This window comes from Nansenia antarctica, assembly GCF_963989245.1.
Source record: "Nansenia antarctica genome assembly, chromosome: 3".
Lineage (NCBI taxonomy): Eukaryota > Metazoa > Chordata > Actinopteri > Argentiniformes > Microstomatidae > Nansenia > Nansenia antarctica.
In genome coordinates this window covers 37851145-37873314 of record NC_137688.1, presented here as the reverse complement: position 1 = coordinate 37873314, position 22170 = coordinate 37851145, and the positions used below count along the sequence as shown (strand labels likewise).

The window sequence follows — 22170 nt, the reverse complement described above, 5'->3', positions numbered from 1 at the left end:
CAAAGTATTATGTAAACATATTAAGTTAAGCCAATTAGGAATTAGCTAATGAGTCTTCATTAGATTTGACTTGGACAGAACATGGTAAAACTTATTAAATATGATTTCATTGGAGTTTTGCAGAAATAGTATGTGTGTATCTGTGTCCTTGTGTAACTGTGTAGGCCTACTTTGAATATACATAGTATATGTAATCCTAACTGTAAGACTATTCTATGTTACTCTTGAGGTCCAGCCAAAGGCGTTTTTAATCTCACCTTTCAATAAAGGTGGACAATAAAGCTGTGTTCTGTTCTGTTCTGTTCTGTTCCCTCAGTCAGATATCATGTAAAGACTCTCTACCCTGATCAAGGACTTGTTGGAAAACCAACGCTGCAACAGTGCAGACTCACTTTGCAAATAGTCATTATTCAAAATCCCTCTCATTTCCAGACCTCCAAAGAAAAATCTATGCAACGCTACACAGCGAGATACAAAGACCAGTCATTTTGTTAAGACGTGATTGATTCCGCCTGGTCAGTCACTGGTTCAGCCATGAAATTCTTGAGTATAAACTGAGGTAAAGGGGGAGGTTAAGACATAGGACAGGACCTTGAGACAAGGGTTAATGGTTAGGACGACAACGTTAAAGAGTTAATCATTCATAGATGTTACAACCTGCCATCTTGTCTCATGTCATGGAGGCTTCCATTATTCTTTTCACAAGGTCACATTGTCCAGAAATGGTATATTATGACATGCTGAGGTAGAAAGATGTACATTCACTCTATGTTTAACAGTCTGGTTTATTCTAGTTTAAACATCCTTGGGTTCAGTATAACATTTAATTAGTCATAGTGATATTGTCAGTCATAGTTATAGTTGTGTGTGTGTGTGTGTGTGTGTGTGTGTGTGTGTGTGTGTGTGTGTGTGTGTGTGTGTGTGTGTGTGTGTGTTCTTAGCCTGTAACACATAAAAAGAATATTATATGACTCAATGACTGAAAGAAGAAAGAAAGAGAAAGAAAGAAAGATGAATGAAAAATGGTGAGGGACACTGACAGAGATTGAAAAGAACAAGTGACTTTCCATTGGAAATATTTGAATGTGCAAGGATTAAAGTCCATTGTCACGCAACACAATTCTACATACTTTATGGAGGCCGATAATCGTAAAACGCTCAATAATGGAGACCCCGCCCCTGCTTTCTATGTTACCATGGCAAAACTGCAGACGTCACAATCGAAGGAACACTGTCTATAAGTATTGGACCTTGTAACGGGAGGGAGCTTGGATGCGTGTCCGGGAGGAGTGACACGTGTGGATAAGGGCACATCCAGGGGCAATTATATTTTAGGAAAAAAAACTATTTGGTTTTAATTAAATTGGGATTTGATTTGTCAAGAAGTTTTGTCATCCACAACATCGCAAACATGGGACGAGGAGTAAGTACACGTTTCCTTTACTTGCCATAAAATGTGTTGCATGTGATGTGCTCTAATCGCTCTGTTCTGGCAAATTCTGTAAATTGTGTATTTTCTTTTCTTTTATCATACAGGTGGTTGTTAGAATATTTTTCACATGTGCGCATTCTTTCAAAAATGCCTGCTATGGGAAAGTATCTTGACTTCCGCGTTTTGTTCTGAACAAAAGTTACTTTCATTCAGTCTTAATCGAGTATAAGTTAAAACGTCTGAGTTTCCATTAAGATGCTCACGTTCCACAGGTTTTCGCGTTAGAGTCGTGGTACGCAATATAAACCCATTTCAAGCACTGCGATGATAACAGAACTGTCGCTGTAAGAAAGTTCGAAGATTGATCCATCAATGCAAAGCAAACTGCTACCGAGATGGCTACAATGTAGCGTGGCCTGTTTCAATTCGAATGGTGGGGACAAAAATACAATCTTGTGACTTTCTTTTTATGGCCACTCATAGCCTATTGCCAACATGATGTGATGTGGTCTTTGGGGGGGGGGGGGGGGGGGGGGGGGGGGGGGGTCGTTTTTGACGGTGATTTGTTTAGGCTAGTCAACATATTGGCGGAATCTATAAAATGATTCACAACCGTTATATGTTGCGATTGTGCGACTCTGTGTCTTTTGGGTGGGTTCCAACAATTTACAAAGTTGTCCTACCCCATGTCACAACAACGTAACCAACGTCCGCGGCGAAGATTTTTTTTACAAGAGCGGAATTTAGTTATGACGTAGATAAGCTTCATGAAATGTCCATTGATTTGGCTGATTTGTATTTTACAGATGACCTATTTTAGAAAAGCAAAAGGTCTTTGAATAGTTTTTTTGTTGATCCCCCCGGACATTTGGTTTCTGGCATTTTGTGGTGTGGGACTTGTTATTGTGTGCCTTCTGTGTATGAACATATTTTAGCTAGACACGATCCTGTGGAGTCTATTTAGCGCATCTTGTCACCTATACTTTTTTGTGTTCACGACAGTGATTGCTATACTAATTGTTTTTAGTCTGTAGATAGATTATGTCAAATAAGCTATATGAAATTGATACAAATTCTCTCCAGCGCCTCAATGGTGTAAAATACAGTCAGTCTACTTATTTTCCTCACTTGGTTTTTGACATCACTGCCATAAACGGGCTACCTGAGATTGTTGAAAATGATCATGGGATATTGGGGTTGATTTTTTTTTTTCAGTACCCATGTCTCTCCTCTATTGAGGTGTTCTGTCTATCAACACCTGACTCTTGCGTTGCAGGCTGGGTGGGTTTTTCAGGGTGTCGGGTCGGGTGGGTAATATATAAGGCACGCCACTCCCTGCTTTGCTGCGCATCGCACATAGGGATAAATTATGCATTTTCAGCTGGAGGGAGAGGGAGAGATCTGATGTGAGATATGAATGGAAGCAGTCAAACTGTCATCCATGCTTTTTACCCAGGTGTTTAATTTTTTTCTCCTCGTGGTGAACACCCTGCCCCCACCCTTCTCCTCATCTCCCCATTGCTCCGGTCCACTACACTGTTGGCACAGATGCCAGGACACAGCTAGGACAGCAGGGGTAATGCTTTCCAGGAGTCTGCAGGGGGGAGGGATGAGAGAGAAATGCAGGCAGAGGGATGAGGGGACAAGAGAATGTGAGGGATGCATAGGGATGAGGAGGAAAAGAACGTGGGACAACGATGGCGAACACCACACAGATTGAAAGATAGATACTAGTTGCTGCATTGCTACCATTCATTAGTTCAGGCTCAAGAGGCCCACAACAGCTCAATAGCCGGCTTTCCGCAGCGGGGTTTGTGCCGCTGTGTGTCAAGGCCAATTGCTTTTCCACAGTCACTCCCGGGCTTCAACGGTTCTTACTCCAGGCCTTTTCTACCCTGATACCTATGAGGCCAGACTGGGCCAGGAGCTCTATTTAGAGCAAGCGTGCGATAGTCTTATCAACCAAGTGTTTTATTGACTAGTGAACTTGGTGGGTGGCAAGCATAATCCAAGTTAGTTTGCTGTAACTACACAATACAATACAATACGGTTTGGATGACGCTTTTTAGAAAAACTATTACCATAAACGGGAAGGATTTTAAATGTGTTGCTAGTGTCTCTGAGCTTGCCATCGTACAAACTGCAGAATGTAAACAAACTACACTGTGAGGCAGGACTAGAAAGCCCAGCTGTGGAAAAACAAATACGGCTTGTTCATTAGGTTTAGGAAGCATCAGGTTTTGGGCACTATCTGGCCACTTGTAAGCCTTGGCACACACTGGCACCACTGTCGAGGCGGCTATTTGTCAACCACTTGAGATGTAATTTAAGGCCCTTCCTAGTCAGGTCATATGACATGACTATTTCCATTTATCCATCAACTGAAGGGCACAACAAAACAGATTATGTTCTATTAGGCCATTCTTTGTTTGTTTCGATTGTTTTTCATGTTTCTCACCATGACCAAGAAAGGGGATCATTGTTTAAGCTTTCACCACTTGGTGCAATGAAAGTGCCACGTGGGATTCTCCACTGTAAATGAATGAGGTTAGATATGCTACAAAAACAGAGCCTTTCATGTAGTGGAGTAATTATGGAATTCTCATTGTTATTTCTCTTGATTGTTCCTTCCTACCTCAGAGGGGAGTTACTATCAGGTTGTGGCCCCAGCTGCCAGTGCATTCCCCCCAGGGGGCCGATGTGGAAGCCCCTCTCTCTCTCCTGAGGATTTAACATTCTTTCCGCTCGACGGTCACTATGTATTAGGCAGCGCTTTTGTCACACACCACCATCTCTGTGACAGAATATACATCTCACCCCCAGCTCTCTCTCTCTCTCTCTCTCTCTCTCTCTCTCTCTCTCTCTCTCTCTCTCTCTCTCTCTCTCTCTCCCTCCCCCCCTCTATCTCTGCTCCTATTTGGCTTAGCTTCCTAAACATTGCGGGGTGGTATATAATCGTAACTTATACTGCGAGAGTCGAGGTAAAAGCATTCACACCCCTTCAGTATCTTTTCCCATCCAACAACTGTAAAAAAAAAAAAAAAAAAAAAATCTCTTCAGGCCACATGGCTAACCACATGAGCCTCCAGCAATCCAACATGCATTTCACAATAGCTGCGACAGAAGACGTTGCATTCCATTGATTCTGGCGTTTTTTTCTTTGTTAACCAAGTTTCTTTAGGACTTGGGAGTAACACCATCCACATCCTTTTGTTCAGGTTGGGAACACGGACTCTTCCAGAGGACGTGGGTGGAGTTTTAAACACTTCGTGTGAATTAATGAACTTTTTCTCCAAACAGAAGAATTGGGGAGAGGGAAGGATGAGAGGAAAAAGGGGGAGGAGGGTAACATGTGACTCTGCCCATTCAGATATCTGAGAGGTGTGGTTATGTCGCTGGTAGCAACGGGGCAAAGTCCCAGGACGAGGGGGAGCCAATATGCTTGAGTGAGCAGCTTTTGTATTTGGCACACGTACAGGAACAGACCCAGGAATGGTGTTCACAGGAATTCGACCCTAGCTGTAAAATATGCACCCGCTCGACCGTCTCCTATGAACTTTTGTGGAGCTGGAGATGGTGTTGTTTTTTGAGTGTACAAAAAGAGGCCCCTCTCTCTGAAGCTCCGCTCTGTCGCCTTTGTTTTTCTTCGTAGGGTTGATGTTCTTTCAACATTTTTTTTTTTTTTATGTCCCTTTTGAAAGGAAGTCTTGTCTCCACACTCTCCACCCATGTTCTCTTGCTCTCTTTCACACGGACAGTTCATCTCTCTCTCTCCCAGGAGCCATTGCACCATTTCAATATCTTACTGTAAATTATTGGAGAAGTGGCATGTCGGCGCTAGCCTGGTTAACCACATAATGGGTTTGCTGGCTTCTAGATCAAATCATTACAGTAATCCCACATAAGAATGTGGTAAGCTATCCTAAGTGTTTTGCTAAGAGGGTCTGAATTCCATTACTGTACAGTTCAAATCCAGAACAAAACCACCCAAAAATGTTTTGGTGCAGTCTGAAGGGCACAAAGGTTCATTGTTCTGTGGTGAGAAAACTGTTGTGTGCTTGAAAGCTCTGTGTGAGATTCCACACAATGCGAGGAGTCATCCACGCATCTTTCCTGTTTTCAGTGCAGTAGTTTCCTGTTAACATTGACGAGACACTTTGACCCTTTTGAAAATGTTGAAATGCCTCTGCCTCCCTCACTTGGGGTTTTCACTCATCTTTATGAGATGGGGGTAGAATGACTGCATTGTCAACTATTAGAAAGACCACAGGAGAGGAGACTGTCACAACAGATTCCTTTAGGGGGGGGTAAAAACAACAGCAGAACCTGTTGATACAGATCCACCTACCTTTCTCTGTCTTTCCTAATAGCAAGGAAATTAGTCTAGTAATCATGCATTTGGGTAGGATCTAATGTCAAGATACTTGTGATATTCAGTATCATGGCCCTTTAATTTGAGATCCAATTGGGAACCAGAAATACTTGGTTACAATTAAGCAGCTTGTGAATATTCCCATCAGGCCATTGTAAGGAGATGCCTGCAGAGCTATCTCTGGCAGCCAAAACCCCTCCAACCCTAGATCCTGAATTGTAAATGAGGGATGACCGATGTTAATCTGGAAATGTGCATTATCCTGTTGGTGTGCCAGTCTGGTGCAGTGTTACACCACCCCCCGGTGTCAGCAGTCTAGCCGACGCTCTCTTTGGCTGGTCTTTGTCCCTCGAGCAAAGGTGACAGGTTGATCATGGAGAAAGGGAGGGCTGAACCCGGGCTTGACTCGGATGAGCACACTGACAGTCTCTTCGTGAACTTCAGATGCCATTTCCAAATGTCTTGTTTCTTCTGCTGATTCTTTCTATGAAAGTAATTGGCTTGTCACAGGGGATAGGCTAGGTGTTAGAAAGCTAAAGTCTGAGCAGTGATTGGTCGTTTCCTTGATGACATTTTGTGGCCCTTATGCCCCCTGCTCTTTGGACAGCCTTTGTTATAACATCATGCATGTCCAAGTAACTCAATAGCAGCAGCAAGTGAGAATGAATGTAGTGTACCATACTCCATTCCTAGTCAGGGGGTAACGTATGCCAGGTCATTTGTAACAGAAATACGCATTCAATCATTTATTCAAATGAGAGTCATTCAAGAAATCATTATCAGGATGATAAAAGTGAGTTTCCTTTTAAGAAAGTGTTTGGGTTGTAACCATAGGGACACAAATTACCTTATCTTCAGGAGTGATTTAGTAGGAACACAAACCGTATATGTTCTGAATTTAAGGCAGGGTTTGGTGATTTTCAAAATGTCATTTGTGTTTGTGTGAAATCACTGTCCATCATAGTATGGTCAAGCGATGATTTCTGGTGTTTAGGTAGGTCTGCTCTCGGCATAAGCTTTGAACAATATCTCTGGTTTCGTTTAATTTTTCTCTCTTTCTCTCTCTGTAGGAAGGACGTGAACAGTATGAGCTCGCTGCGACCTCGGAGCAGGGCGGCAACAAGAAGAAGGCCAAGGCCAAGAAGAAGGAGAAGGACATGGATGAGCTGAAAAAGGAAGTTGATCTGGTAAGTCGAGCTCTCTCTCATTGTATCTCTTTTGCTTTCTTGCCTCGCGTAATTTGATGTCACTGACCTTTTGCAATGACACATTGAGGTTTTATAATGATGTCCTCCTGTGACTTGCTTTGCCATTCTTTATAGGCCTATATGTTTGGATATTTTCATAGCCCATTTTTCCAGTGAAGTGCACAGAAGCAACACAGCTTGTACAGAAAACCTCATCCGTGTACATTTAAAAACCTATTATTGTCAGTGACCATGTTTCTCATCTGTGCCCCATAGGATGATCATAAACTGACCCTGGATGAGCTCAACCGCAAGTACGGGACTGATCTGAGCAGGGTGAGTCACGGGAAGCTTCACCTCCATGTTATTTCATTGAAATGTTTCAATTTATTTCATTTGTTCTGATGATCCATGCAACGGGTTCCCCGTAAGGCCACTGTTGTTTTTAACCTCAGGTCATGTACTGTACGGGTTTTAAATGCGGGTCGAGAGAGGACGCTGGCGTTGCTTGTTCGCCGCTTCTCCACCCGAAATCTAGATATAGTTGCAGTATACCGAGTAGATTGTCCTACAAAGACACTTAGATTTAGTAATCTAACCATAGTTTTAAGCATGGTTCGTTAAAGTTTTACCCAACTCTTACTGAAAGTTGTTCTTAAGTTAAGGGTTTTGGACTCTTAGATTGGATCTTTCTTAAGCAATTAGTCCGGGGTTGTCCATAAAATTGAAAGGGCAGAACCTCCACTGGTGATCAGAGAGCAGCTAAGACAAGAAACATCTTTTTGGGGGGCTTTTCCCCCCCCTCCCCACCCATCTACCCCTGTTAACACCCGTGCAAATGTGCTCTTGATCATGACGTAGAGATCAAGGAGAATGGTAGATTACTGCCTCTAAACTTCGTTGCACAGCTTAGCAGTGGAGTAGCTGTTAAATAATTCACAAGCAGCGGGATTGAAGCACCTCAGCCCAGATTTCAGATGCTCTCCCAATGGAGGAGATGGCCCTGTTTTCACTGTTTGCACTGTGTTGCCTGGCAACTGCCAGCACCTAGACACCCCAGAGCCCCACGACTTGTTTCTCCATTTTCTGCCTGAGTTAAAGTCGAGCTCTTGTTGAGGGCTGTTATTTTGTGACAAATTCCGTGATCTCTCTCCTTATGAAGGTTGAGATTGATTTTTTTTTTTTTTTTACATTGGTAAGATTCTTACTACATATGACATACAAATGTGTAGAAGAGTAAGGGGAACAAATGATACCTCCATGTTGTGTTCATTTATGTAACACCGCCATCTCGTTTTTTCTACAGGGGTTGACCAATGCTAAGGCTGCAGAGAACCTTGCTCGTGACGGTCCCAACTCCCTGACTCCTCCCCCCACCACACCAGAGTGGGTGAAGTTCTGCAAGCAGATGTTCGGCGGGTTCTCCATGCTGCTGTGGACTGGCGCTATCCTCTGCTTCCTCGCCTATGGAATCCAGGCCGCCATGGAGGATGAACCAGCCAATGATAACGTAAGAATCATAGAATGCTGAACGTGTGGAATTTGGAGTATGGGAGTGAGATGTTTGGTGTTGGGTTTCTGTTGTACTAGTTCTCTTTGTTCTGTCCCGTTCAGTTGTACCTGGGTGTTGTACTCTCCGCTGTCGTCATCATCACTGGCTGCTTCTCCTACTACCAAGAGGCTAAGAGCTCAAAGATCATGGACTCCTTCAAGAACCTGGTCCCACAGGTACCACTGCTTCTGAAACACTTCTAAGAATAACTTGTCTTTGACCAACACTGTTATGTCTACAGACACTAATCCCGCTGGTCTGTCTTACAGCAAGCCCTGGTTGTCCGTGACGGTGAGAAGAAGTGCATCAATGCTGAGGAGGTTGTGATAGGAGACCTGGTGGAGGTGAAAGGAGGAGACAGGATCCCTGCCGATCTGCGCATTATCTCTGCCAGTGGCTGCAAGGTGGGTACTTCAGAGTCCTCTTGACCCAAATGTCATGTGCCACCTACCTTCAGTGCCGTTCATTGTTAGATTTATTAAATCTTTCTTCCCTCTTAGGTGGACAACTCCTCTCTCACTGGTGAATCTGAGCCCCAAACCCGTACTCCTGACTTCTCCAACGACAACCCCCTGGAGACCAGGAACATTGCTTTCTTCTCGACCAACTGTGTTGAAGGTACATCAATATAGCCGAGTTATTTAGATGAAAAATACTAAAGAAGAGACAAACCCTTCTTACTTCGATTTGAATGAAAGGGATTTTTAAAAAAATAGCTGAAACCCTTAGCTGAAAGTGTCACAACATCTGAGGTTTTAAAACTGCACGTTGTGTACGTGTATATGGTAGTAGATTGGAGGATGCTTAAATGTGTACTTCATGTCATTTCCTACAGGCACTGCCCGTGGTGTTGTCATTAACACTGGTGACCGCACTGTGATGGGTCGTATTGCCACCCTCGCCTCCGGTCTTGAAGTCGGACGTACCCCCATCTCCATTGAAATTGAGCACTTCATCCACATCATCACCGGTGTGGCTGTCTTCCTGGGACTGTCCTTCTTCGTCCTCTCCCTCATCCTTGGGTATTCTTGGCTGGAGGCTGTCATCTTCCTCATTGGAATCATTGTCGCTAACGTACCAGAGGGTCTCCTGGCTACCGTAACCGTATGTCATTTCTTTCTGTAGTGCTTTTTGTCTTTGTCTGTGTTCTGCTTAACATTTGATGAGTTGGCATCATGATTGAGGATACATTTTCTTACCAGGGTGTACCTTCGATATAAGTTTGATATGGTCATTCTGACTCTGAAAATGTATTTGATTGTTACTCACTAGTTTTGCTGTACAAGCTGGTGAGTCGTCTGAATTTGTCAAGCCTACTGATCCCTGCCTTTCCATTAAAGGTGTGTCTGACCCTGACTGCCAAGCGTATGGCCAAGAAGAACTGCCTGGTGAAGAACCTTGAAGCTGTGGAGACCCTGGGCTCCACCTCCACCATCTGCTCTGACAAGACCGGCACCCTGACCCAGAACAGGATGACAGTGGCCCACATGTGGTTCGACAACCAGATCCACGAGGCCGACACCACAGAGAACCAGAGCGGGACCTCCTTCGACAGAAGCTCTGCCACCTGGGCTGCCCTGGCAAGAGTCGCTGGCCTGTGCAACCGTGCCGTCTTCCTGGCAGAACAGAGCGGTCTACCCATCCTCAAGGTTAGAGGCTGTTTTTTTTTAATCTTCTGTACCCTTACCACTGGGTGTATTGGGTCTCTTACCACACTCGTTTGTGTCTAAGGTGTAAGACAGATGTGCAACGGACAATAGTGAGAGACATACTGTAATGTAGTGGAAAGGATGTCAACATGCAATTCTGAAAGAATTCTGAAAGAACCTCCAGAACAAAATGCCATACAAGATCTCTTCTTATTGCATTTTAAAATTCTGTTTTCTTCTTGTGTGCTGTTTACCACTTGTCAGTTTTTTTTTTTTTGCTAATGCAATTTTGCCCCCCCCTCTCCCCTGGGCCCCCCTGTCGCCTAGTGCTTCCTATTGCCACAGGTCTCGCAATCCCCTGGAGTATAACGTCTCATTTCCACTCTCGGTTAATCACCTGTAAATGTCTCACCATGGACAAACTGTAATTTTACCAGGCTTAATTTCACGCTTGGGGGTTATTTTCAGTTTTTCTGTCAGTGTAGCAAGGGTGTGGGTGAGGGAGGGTGCCTTTTTGTTTTCTTCTGCTAGGCTTAATATAGAGACATTTATTTAAACAGCTATAACATCTGGATAAATAGATAGAGGAAATGTCCTTGGGGGTGCGAAATTACAAATAATGAGTTTGAGAAATACTTCCCAGTGGTGTGCGAAATTACAAATAATGAGTTTGAGAAATACTTCCCAGTGGTGTGCCAATCACATAAATATTCCTTCTTGTTTCCCTCCCACAGAGAGATGTGGCTGGCGATGCCTCCGAGTCTGCCCTGCTGAAGTGTATTGAGCTGTGCTGTGGCTCTGTGCAAGGAATGAGAGACAAGTACAACAAAATTGCAGAGATCCCCTTCAACTCCACCAACAAATACCAGGTATGTCAATAGGAATGGAATGGACTTTAGTACATAGTACAGTAACACTATCACAGTCAAAAAGTAGACTTCAATGAGAGGGTGGGGGGGGGATGAAAATGATGAACCCTCTTTTTCTGATCTGTATTCAAAATCACTGACCCTAATATTTATTTTGTCCGTCAGCTCTCCATTCACAAGAACACCAACGAGGGTGCGTCCAAACACCTGCTGGTGATGAAGGGAGCCCCCGAGAGGATCCTGGACCGCTGCTCCACCATTTTGCTCCAGGGCAAAGAGATGCCCCTGGACGAAGAGATGAAAGAAGCCTTCTCGAATGCCTACCTGGAACTGGGTGGTCTGGGGGAAAGAGTGCTGGGTAAGAGTCCATTTACTACGAGAGGTGCCCAAAGTGACTCCTAGCATTGTGATTGGATCTGTCATAGCATTAGACTTAAAACTGCAGATGATCCAATGGTAATTGTATAATTTCTGAATTGCTTAACTTGCATTCCTCCTTTTTTTTCTTTCGTTTTGTTTGGTGTCAATACAGGATTCTGTCATTTCAACCTTCCTGATGAGCAGTTTGCTGAGGGCTTCCAGTTCGACTGTGAAGAGGTGAACTTCCCCACTGAGAACCTGTGCTTCGTTGGCCTCATGTCCATGATTGACCCTCCCCGTGCCGCTGTGCCTGATGCTGTGGGCAAGTGCAGGAGTGCCGGAATCAAGGTATGGCAATATCATACTTAAGATTCCTTCCTTCATCATTCATAGTAGCAACTCTGATCAGAACACTTACAGTAACTTATCTTCCCTCCCTCAGGTTATCATGGTGACTGGTGATCATCCAATCACTGCTAAGGCCATCGCTAAGGGAGTGGGGATCATCTCTGAAGGCAACGAGACTGTTGAGGACATCGCTGCTCGTCTGAACATTCCAGTGACAGAGGTCAACCCAAGGTAATACTCGAAAGATATCTTATTATCGCTCCTTGCCTAGACCGATATGAAGACTTCTGTTGTTGGAAACATAGAGCACACTCTCACTCTCACATACTCTTTGTAGGCCTTTTAAAGATGATTTCATTCCATTTTGATTGTAAGGTCTTTCTGAACGACATAAAACAAAATATATATTTTTTTTTTCATTTTTTTTTTTTTAATCTGTGGGATATCCTGGTAAAATAATGGGTTTATAAAAATGCTGTTGTTTTTCCCAGGGATGCCAAGGCTTGTGTGGTCCATGGCGGTGACCTCAAGGACCTGTCAGCCGAACAGCTTGATGACATCCTGAAGTATCACACTGAGATTGTGTTTGCCAGAACTTCTCCTCAGCAGAAGCTGATCATTGTGGAAGGCTGCCAGCGTCAGGTAACACTGAATTCAATACGATATTTGTATCTATTCAGTTCACATGGGTAGATTGTGCTGGTAAAAATGTTATTCAAACTATTCTCCCTTGGAAGAAGATCCCTGCTTTTTTTCGTGGAAATGTCTACCAAGAAGGTTAAGATTTTTTAAACACCTTTCCTCCTTATCCACAGGGTGCCATTGTGGCTGTGACAGGTGATGGTGTGAACGACTCTCCTGCTCTGAAGAAAGCTGACATTGGTGTTGCTATGGGTATCGCTGGATCTGACGTTTCCAAGCAGGCTGCTGATATGATCCTGCTGGATGACAACTTCGCTTCCATTGTGACTGGTGTAGAAGAAGGTGGGGGCAGTGATTTCAGTGATTAAAAAAAAAAAGGGAAGTGTTCAAAGTGTGCCTTTTCACTAACGTAATGTGCATTTTCTAGGCCGTCTGATCTTTGACAACTTGAAGAAGTCTATCGCCTACACCCTGACCAGTAACATTCCAGAGATCACCCCCTTCCTCTTCTTCATCATCGCAAACATCCCACTGCCACTGGGGACAGTCACCATCCTCTGTATCGACTTGGGAACTGACATGGTGAGGATTTTGTTGATAAAAGGTGTTTATTCCTTTTCTTAGTTTGTTTGTTGTGACTCTAATCTTTGAAACCACATCTACCCTCAAGGTTCCTGCTATCTCTCTGGCCTACGAAGCAGCTGAGAGTGACATCATGAAGAGACAGCCAAGAAACCCCAAAACAGACAAACTGGTGAACGAGAGACTTATCAGCATAGCCTATGGGCAAATCGGTAAGGCCTGATTTCACCTGGGTTGGGGGGCGGGGGGGGGGGCGCAGGGGGGTTCTAACTAGGTTCTAGATACTTCTTGGAAAACAGTTGACTGTGGCCTTGGGAGTTCTAGGAGTGGGGCATGAACCAGAAATAGCCTCCCTGGTGATAAGAGAATTGGGTCTGAGTGATGATGAGGTCATCATTGCCAGTTCAACCAAACCGTCTTTCTCTCTCAAGAGTTTCCCCACTTTGGTGGGGTGGGGCCATAGATCGTTTTCACCCAACGGTTTCCATGTTAGCTGGACAAACTGTAGAATCTGATGTAGAATTTGACACTGTCTCCCCCACTCTCCACAGGTATGATCCAGGCTTTAGCTGGATTCTTTACATACTTTGTCATCCTTGCTGAGAACGGGTTCTTACCATCCAAATTGCTGGGTATCCGTGTGGACTGGGACAACAAACACTGCAACGACCTGGAGGACAGTTACGGCCAGCAGTGGGTGAGTATACAAACGCTGATGTGTTTTGACGGTTTAAAAAAAAAAAAAAAGTGATAATCCTATATCAGAATATCACTCAACATGTTTGGATTGTCAGTGTTTACAACTGAAATGACAAACAGTTTATCTCTGCATGTAATCTGCTGCATTTCGATTGCTTCTCCCTCTAAATGCTTCCTTTGTTTTCCTCAGACCTATGAACAGAGAAAGATTGTAGAGTTCACCTGCCACACCGCCTTCTTCACCAGTATTGTGGTCGTCCAGTGGGCTGATCTGATCATCTGTAAGACCAGGAGGAACTCTGTCTTCCAGCAGGGAATGAAGTGAGTACAGCTGCCATTTTCTTCTTTTTTATTTATCTTGTATATGTTTTTAGGGCATTTCTGCTTTATTGGGATGGCGACAGTAGAGATTGACAGGAAGGATGGGTGAGAGAGAGGAGGGATGACATGCAGGGTAGGGTGATTGCCGGAATTGAACCATACACCACCAAGGTGCCCCACAGTTGCCATTTTCAAGGACACTGACTGTAATTCTTGATTTTAAGCCATTGACCCATTTATTCTTTATTCTGTGCACCCAAGGAACAAGATCCTGATCTTTGGCCTGTTTGAGGAGACAGCCCTGGCTGCTTTCCTGTCCTATTGCCCTGGAATGGATGTTGCACTCAGAATGTACCCACTGAAGTGAGTAAAATGAAAAAAGTCAATTATTTTCAACAAGGTTAACATCTGTTTTGGGCATTTTTCTGGTCTGTTTTGGCATTTTCTGGTCATTTTGTGTGTTCTAATGTTATTTTTTCCTTGTGTTTTTTTTTTTGCTTTTCTCCTCAGACCAACCTGGTGGTTCTGCGCCTTCCCATACTCTCTCCTCATCTTTATTTATGATGAAATCCGAAAACTGATAATTCGACGCAGCCCAGGAGGTGAGCCTAAATCCTTTTATTGATTCTATTTTATAGTGAAGTTGCTGTGCCTATGTGCCATATCTGTTCATAAAAGTCCTAAGCTCTGCAGTTTAGCTCTCAAAACCACCCGAGAGCCTAGCCTACCCCCTGTTCTCACGCAGATTGTAAGACAAGGTATAATGCGTAAGGTCTCTGGCAATGTCTGCACTTCTCAGAGAAGCAGCTGCATTACTTGCCAGTGGAGACGGCACAGTTTAAAGGTCACAGTTTTGTGGTCTAATCCATTACATTTGATTATTTATCAAACTGCTCACTGAGACAAAGCTGTTTGTTAAAGCTACAACCTTAGTTTGACAATGTTATTGGTAAGTAAGTCATCTCAAATGCCTTGTTTTCTGTTTTCTCCTCTGTTACAGGGTGGGTGGAGAAGGAGACCTACTACTAGAAAGCATCCAGTCTGCATCGTTCGAGTTTTCCTGCATGGTTGTCTTGCTGCTCGGAATTTTAACTTCTGTCAAATTTGGATGTGTTTTTATATAGGGAATGCTTGATACTAAACTCTGAGATCGTGATGAACCAAGACAGTGACATTGCGTGCCTTGTTTCTGGAACAGGACCAATTTTATACATGTTTTTAACAGTAATATAAATAAATGCTCAGTCAGGTCCCACTTTGGCTTCTGTGGTCTGTGTGTGTGTGTGTGTGTGTGTGTGTGTGTGTGTGTGTGTGTGTGTGTGTGTGTGTGTGTGTGTGTGTGTGTGTGTGTGTGTGTGTGTGTGTGTGTGTGTGTGTGTGTGTGTGTGTGTGTGTGTGTGTGTGTGTGTGTGTGTGTGTGTGTGTGTGTGTGTGTGTGTGTGTGTGTGTGTGTGTGTGTGTGTGTGTGTGTGTGTGTGTGTGTGTGTGTGTGTGTGTGTGCTATTGTACAGTGCACGTAGGAGATCTCTGTAAGTTGGTCATGTGCCAGAGGAAGCAGAGTAAGAACAGACCTCTAGGTCATAACTTTCCTAGCCCGATACTTCAGAGTTGTGAACTTCTCAACATTTTCACAAAAAATTCACTGTTATTTATAGTAGAGCATGTCATAGCACCATTTGAGATTTCTGCTCATTGACACCCTCTGCCATTTACTGTATGTGGTATAACCTGACCTTAATGTTCATACTGGGATCTACAGTATTAGGGGGTTTTCCATATGCAAGAATAGAACGTTTTGCAGAATGCAACATGTACTGAAAGTGACTGTAGAAAAATTCCAGGATGTCATGCTAGAACCGTCTTTCTATGTAGTATGAATTCCCGGCACACTTCAGGAAGTCCTTCCCGATTGTTTTTTCAATGGTGCAGATAAGGGAGGCGGGAAGCTGTGGAATGAAACCATTTAACAATAAATATAAACATTTACCATTCATAGAACCAATTATGAACAACATGGTTGAACTACATAAGGTTTTTTTTCTGTATAAATTGGGTTTTGTGTGTTGAAGTGTGTCGCTTACTGTGTACATTTCATTAAACGGTAGTATATGTAGGCAGTATGAGCCTTTGATCATGACCTAATTCTATATCAAAGGCAAACTGCTCCTATCAGCAGCACGAGGGCAAGTCTTATCAACTAGCAGCACGTGACTGAGGAGACCGCTGATGACATTCCTGTTTGCGGTTAGTGTGATTCATTCAAGTTTGCACTGTAATATAAAGTTTACAGTAGCAGGTCTTCTCTCAAAGCACAGGTGGGAAAGGTTTAAGTCGCTATGGAATGCCTAATCCCATGTCCTCGGGCTTAAGGTTTGAAACAGCTAAATGGTTTCTATCTTCCCACCGTTGGTGAACTCCGTCTCCTGCCTCTGACAGCATGGCTGAGATAAGAGGTTAGGGGGGAGAGACTGAACACAGAACCCCACTTAAACCCCACTCAAAGACCGCCAGGAGTTGACTGCTAGTTCAAGATCCTGACACTGAATATTGAAGGGACGAAAGATCAGATGCAGCAATAGCATCAACAGCAAGGACATGCAATGTGTACAGTATGTATATTGTTGCTTTTCAAAAGCTAAAAGCAGTCTTAAATAAATGAGCAGGAATCAGCATACTGTTCAGGAATATCAATCAATTCCATTGATAAGTCGGCATGTTTGCAGTCCCCATTCACTAAGCATATAGTTATTGAGCCATCATAATGAAGTGTGCTAGTCACCTCCCAACTGACACTTGAGACTTCACGAGTCATTTCACCATTTCCATCTGCAAGAAAATACATGTTTTACAAACTAATAATCCCTCTTCCAAGTATTTCTCTCATTGCACTCTTCAGCTTTGTCAGATCACAGATCTGCATGACAGCCTGTATGTGAGCAGATATGACTATGCTTGCTCCCCACACCACTGCGCACTCTCATAGGACAGCTATATGTGGCTTTCTATTTCTTTCTAAGGCCCACGCCTGCCAGTCTTTCTTCCTGGCTTTTTGTGAAAACAATACTCCCAAGAACAGAACCACAGAGTGGTGGTGACATCATTCGTTGAGCTATTTGGGAAAGCAACGGCAGATATAGTTAGGAGCAACTCTCAATAAATTGTCAAAAGTTTTTTGGCCGTTCAGAGGGTTATGTTTGACTCTGGTCGCTAACTTTACAAACAGGTTAGATATGTCACTTTGAGCTGTATGAAATGCCATACGTCACAGCAAGTGGGTTTTAGTAGGAAATTTGTTTAACAGAATCAATGTATCGCCCAAAATACACATAGGCCTACTTTGACCTAAATGGCAATTGTATTACCGGCACTTAAATCATTGTGCAATAACATTGTGCTATACCAGAATGTCATATATCAGCTAAAGAAACGTCAAAATTACTATTGTGGGCCGTTAAAGGGATAGTTCACCTTCAACTTTTGACAGACATTTGCCTTAAAATGCCTTAAAAGTGGTCTAATGTCAAGCTAGCTATTATGTGAACCTAACTTCCTAACTTCCAGCAGTGCCACTGTCTCTGTAGCAGAACTGGAGGGAGGCCAAAAAGAGAAGGATGAAAGAGAGAAATTAGCATAGAAATAGAATGGACATGGCAAGAAATCTTTTTTTTTTACATTTCTACTGACTGTTAGTTCTACCCAGTACCCATTTCTGGTATTAGGAGTGAAGGTTGATGCAATCCAAGTACAGTAGGCATGGATACCAATTTCCATCCTGCTGTTTGAGTATTGCAGGGGGTTTCTATAGCAATTTGTGTGAATAGAGCCCATTCACATTCTGTTCATTCAAGACTGTTTGTGAATGTGTAATAGCATGACAGTAGGGTGTCAATACAAACTCAGGTCCTGAAGAAGATAATGGGTAGTCTTTCGATTGTGTAGTTACACATTTATTACACATTGTGGTTAGAATTCTGCAACCAACATTGACGATGGGATGATCACGTGATGATTGCTAATTTAAACCTGCTATTTGGCCAGACTAGGACAATTCCCTTCAATTTTGTCAGTTCAATACATGGATTGAAATTTAGATTCAACAATATTTTAATAATGGCTTGTGTTGTCAGTGTTCTTTTACTTATTCAGTTCAATAAAAAGTGGTCATAACTTTAATGTAGGCCAATAGGGCAGCCTGTGTACATGATATCCCATGTAACTTTCTATTTGTGAATTAACTGGGGCATGATGACTGAGTTCGTCATAATATATTTATTTTTGTCTAATCCAATGATTTCATGTGATACTGAGTAGGCCTATGTGAAAAATGTTTACCAATAAGATACAATTAAACAGCGTTCTACAGGTCACACAAGCATGCAAAGTATGCAAGGTAAACACTGCACATTGCAGTTTCATGAGGAGTCAGCTGATTTGGTTGCAATTACCCCTATTTATTACACAGCAACTATTGGGGATGAATCTCTGTAGAGATTCACGGTTTACTTGCTTTTCTGCATGCTTCTGTCTGTCCTTAGTACTCAGATGTTGACATTTGAAATTCGCCAGAAGTTCATAGGTACATTGTAAAGAACTCAGTGTTCTGGAAAACCCTCAAAGGATGCAGATTATTATTTTGTAACCCCTATCGAGAACAGAATGTGTCCTGTTTGATGACATATTTCGAAAGGGTCAAGAAATGGTCACTTAGGTGGAGGATCTCATTATTCAGTGGGAGTTTGCAAAATGCTCAACCCACCTCTTACTGTATAGGCCACATTGGGCAACATTTGTGACAATTAACTCCACGTTTACTATACTTTGATCATCACTGGAAATCGTTTGTGCTGTTCTGAAAACCCTGACTAGAATCGAACAGACTAACAATGGGTTTTAACCTTTCCTAACCCTTGGAAAGAGCTCCAGTGTGCCTGAGTTGTACAGTAGACAATATACACTTACCGAGCACTTTATAAACACTATACCAATAGGGCCTCCCCTTGTTCTCAAAACAGCCTCAATTCTTTGTGGTATTGATTCCAGATTTTTCAGGTGCACTTTCAAGCTGTGAAACTCCCGTTCTACACATCCCAAAGGTGTTTTATTGGATTCAGATCCGGTGACTGGGAAGGCCATTGAAGAACACTGAACTCATTGTCATGTTCATGAAACCAGTTTGAGACGACTTTAGCTTTTTGACATGGTGCATTATCATGCTGGAAGTAGCCATTAGAAGATGGGTACATTGTGGCCATGAAGGGATGGACATGGTCAGCAACAATACTCTAATAGGCTGTGGCATTCAAGCATGATTGATTAGTATTAACAGGCCCAAAGTGTGCCAAGAAAACATTCGCCACACCATTACACTACCTCCACCAGTTTGGACGGTTGACACAAGGCAGGTTGGGTCCATGGATTCAAGCTGTTGGTGCCAAACTCTGACCCTACCATCTGTGTGCCTCAGCAGAAATTCATCAGACCAGGCTACGGTTTTCCAGTCTTCAACCATCCAGTTTTGGTGATCCTGTGCCCACTGCAGCCTCCGATTTCTGTTCTTGGCTGATAGAAGTGGAACACGACGTGGCCTTCTGCTGTTGTAGCCCATCCACCTCAAGGTTCGACGTGTTGTGCATTCTGCTCACCATAATTGTACAGAGTGGTTATCTGAGTTACCGTCGCCTTTCTGTCAGCTTGAACCAGTCTGGCAATTCTCTGTTGACCTCTCTCATCAACATTCTGATGGTTGATGTGAACATTACCTGAAGCTTGCTGTCCTGTATCTGCAGGATTTTATGCACAGCACTACTGTCACACTATTGGCTGATTAGATAATTGCATGAATGAGAAGGTGTACAGGTGTTCCTATTTCAGTATTTAGTGAGTGTATGAGTAGGCTATGGACTTATATAAAATATAAAGTGTGAAGACACTCAAATGCTTGTGTCATCCTCTACCTGTCAAACTGTGTCTGTTTCTCTGTAAGATTTCAGCTGTATTTTAATGAGTACAGATAGAGGCAGTACGGCATATCTTCTCCCTGAAGGATGCCTGTTGCCCATTAGAGCTGCTGGCTCCACAGTAAAGATAGCCCCAGAGAGTGGAGGGAGAGAAACATCCACCTGCTGTCGTCCCCTGAGCAACAACCCAGAGACTGGGTGCTCATCACAACTCCCTCAGTATTCCTTACCTCATTTGAGCCTTTTAAAAAAGCAATGAGCACTATTTCTGAAGAGGGACTGCAGAGACACTGGCTATGACTGTGATTTATGTATATAAATAATGACATTATTATGTATTATTTATATTATATTATCCTGCTCAGTACTCTGGAAGCCAAATGGAACTCTCCGTGAATGGAACTGAACAAACCAAACAGGACAACCCCCATGAGTACACAGTAACCCTTTTTTATTTATTTTTTTCATTCTGAGCTGTAAGCAGCCATTGCCTTTAGGGGTTCTGGTTCAGCAGGACCCCCAGAGATTCAGTCAATGCCCCTGTTGAAATATGCAGCCATTTCCTGGAATTTGGATGAAGAAGCAGCAGGTGTTAATCAATAGCCAGTTACTGAAGGGGAAAGGTTGTAGCCTGTCTTATAGCCATTGTCTTCTGCACGGCAGCATTTAAGATGGTCTGGCTTGTTTAACTAGGCTGCAGGCATGGCATAGCCTTTTTACCATGACTGAGGTATGACTGAGGTATGAGATCATTCTAACTGACCAAGGTAAAGGGTTACTGGACTATACCAGTTATTCAGCAAATGCCTGTGAGTTTGCTATTCAGAGCATATTGTCTCACCCACCCTTTTGCGTAACAGTTTTATTTGAACTCGTTGTCATAAGGTCAACATCAGGTTATCATAACAATAACATCATATACAGTATTGTCATAACTCACTCATGACAACTGATGTCAGCTTTCACTAATTGCCCCTATGCTGTCATCATAACACGATCTGCTGTTAATGTCAGCTAACATCTACTAGACAATAATGGCAGTGTTTCCCATACATAGACGAGACTGTGGCCCACCCGCCACAGTCTCACAAAATCCTGTGGGAAAACACTGAATGGTCTGTGTAACTAAACCAGTGGCCGTCTGACATCAGTAATGGCTGTCCATTGTCATTTCTATTATTGCAAGCATTATGATTGTGGGTTCAAGTAAAGTGTTAGCCTCTAACTCTTAACTGGTCTTGATGTTTCTCTGTAGCCAGGCCCATCTGATTATGGGTCATCCAGACCCCTCAGCTGGCTCTGGATTCCCTGTTTAGAGCTCTGTCTGGCGCTAGGCCTCTTTGTGGATAAGATAAACCGTCTCCTGTCCTCCTTATATAGCCTGCTGCCATGCTACTATCTGCATACAGCAGCAAGGCACCCTGATTCCATATAAAGTTTAGGTGGTTCAGTAAACTGTGACTGCGTGACGACGATGAGTAACCTTGTCTGTGACTTAAAGACTTGTGCTGGCCCAGTCACACTTAACAATCCCGTGGTTACAGAGCAGGGCTGTTGGTATGGCTCCCATGAGGGCTACATGTTGGCATGGCTGTATGATCTAAAACAGACACAGTAGGCTCACTGTCTGTAAGACAGATTAAGGGGATGACTGCAGGTTTATATGTTGGACACTCATGTTTATAGGTGCTCTACACCTCTGGGCCAAAAGGAAATAATACAAGGAAGTAATACAAGGAAACTGGGAGAGAGAATACATCACATCTGTTTCCAACAGTCATAGCCAGTCCCTCTCCAGAAATAGTTTCATTGCTTTTCTGCTTTTCTTTCTGTTGTTGCTCAAGGGAGGAACAGCAGGTAGGTGTGTTTCTCTCCCTCCTCTCTCCAGGGCTATCTTTACTGTGGAGCCAGCGGCTCTAATGGGCAACAGGCATCCTTCAGGGAGAAGATATGCCGTAGTGCTTCTAACTGTACTCATTAAAATACAGAGAAACAGACACAGTTTAAATAGAGAAAAAACAGCACTACAGAGAATCTCCCTAATGATATTCTGAGTGTACTGTATAGTGCGGAGTGAAATGGAGGGTAAAGAGAGTACTGGTTTCCCGAATAACGTTAACCTAGGGACTTGAAAACCCATTCGTCCTTTCTCCCTTTCTTGCAGTAGTCACTACATGGATTGGTGCAAGCAATGGTTCCA

At 43.3% G+C, this 22170-nt stretch overlaps 1 protein-coding gene across 1 annotated transcript; it reads left to right on the top strand.

Annotated features, from left to right (window-relative positions):
- Positions 1 to 1279: 1279 nt before the first annotated feature.
- On the top strand, positions 1280 to 15262 carry atp1a1a.1 (ATPase Na+/K+ transporting subunit alpha 1a, tandem duplicate 1). The gene is made up of 22 exons (XM_080526390.1): positions 1280 to 1423; positions 6875 to 6991; positions 7268 to 7327; positions 8298 to 8501; positions 8606 to 8719; positions 8813 to 8947; positions 9044 to 9161; positions 9379 to 9647; positions 9884 to 10192; positions 10927 to 11061; positions 11227 to 11419; positions 11594 to 11769; positions 11864 to 12000; positions 12261 to 12411; positions 12585 to 12753; positions 12839 to 12993; positions 13082 to 13205; positions 13545 to 13690; positions 13883 to 14013; positions 14275 to 14376; positions 14524 to 14615; positions 15014 to 15262. The coding sequence occupies exons 1-22, from the start codon at positions 1412 to 1414 to the stop codon at positions 15040 to 15042; spliced, it is 3078 nt and encodes a 1025-aa protein (XP_080382516.1). The 5' UTR covers positions 1280 to 1411; the 3' UTR covers positions 15043 to 15262.
- The last annotated feature ends 6908 nt before the right edge of the window (positions 15263 to 22170 follow it).

Bases quoted from the DNA above. Each gene is read 5' to 3' on its own strand.
- atp1a1a.1 (XM_080526390.1), top strand. The intron at 12,754-12,838 runs GTGGGGGCAGTG...TGCATTTTCTAG, and splicing joins TGTGACTGGTGTAGAAGAAG to GCCGTCTGATCTTTGACAAC. The intron at 12,994-13,081 runs GTGAGGATTTTG...TCTACCCTCAAG, and splicing joins TCGACTTGGGAACTGACATG to GTTCCTGCTATCTCTCTGGC.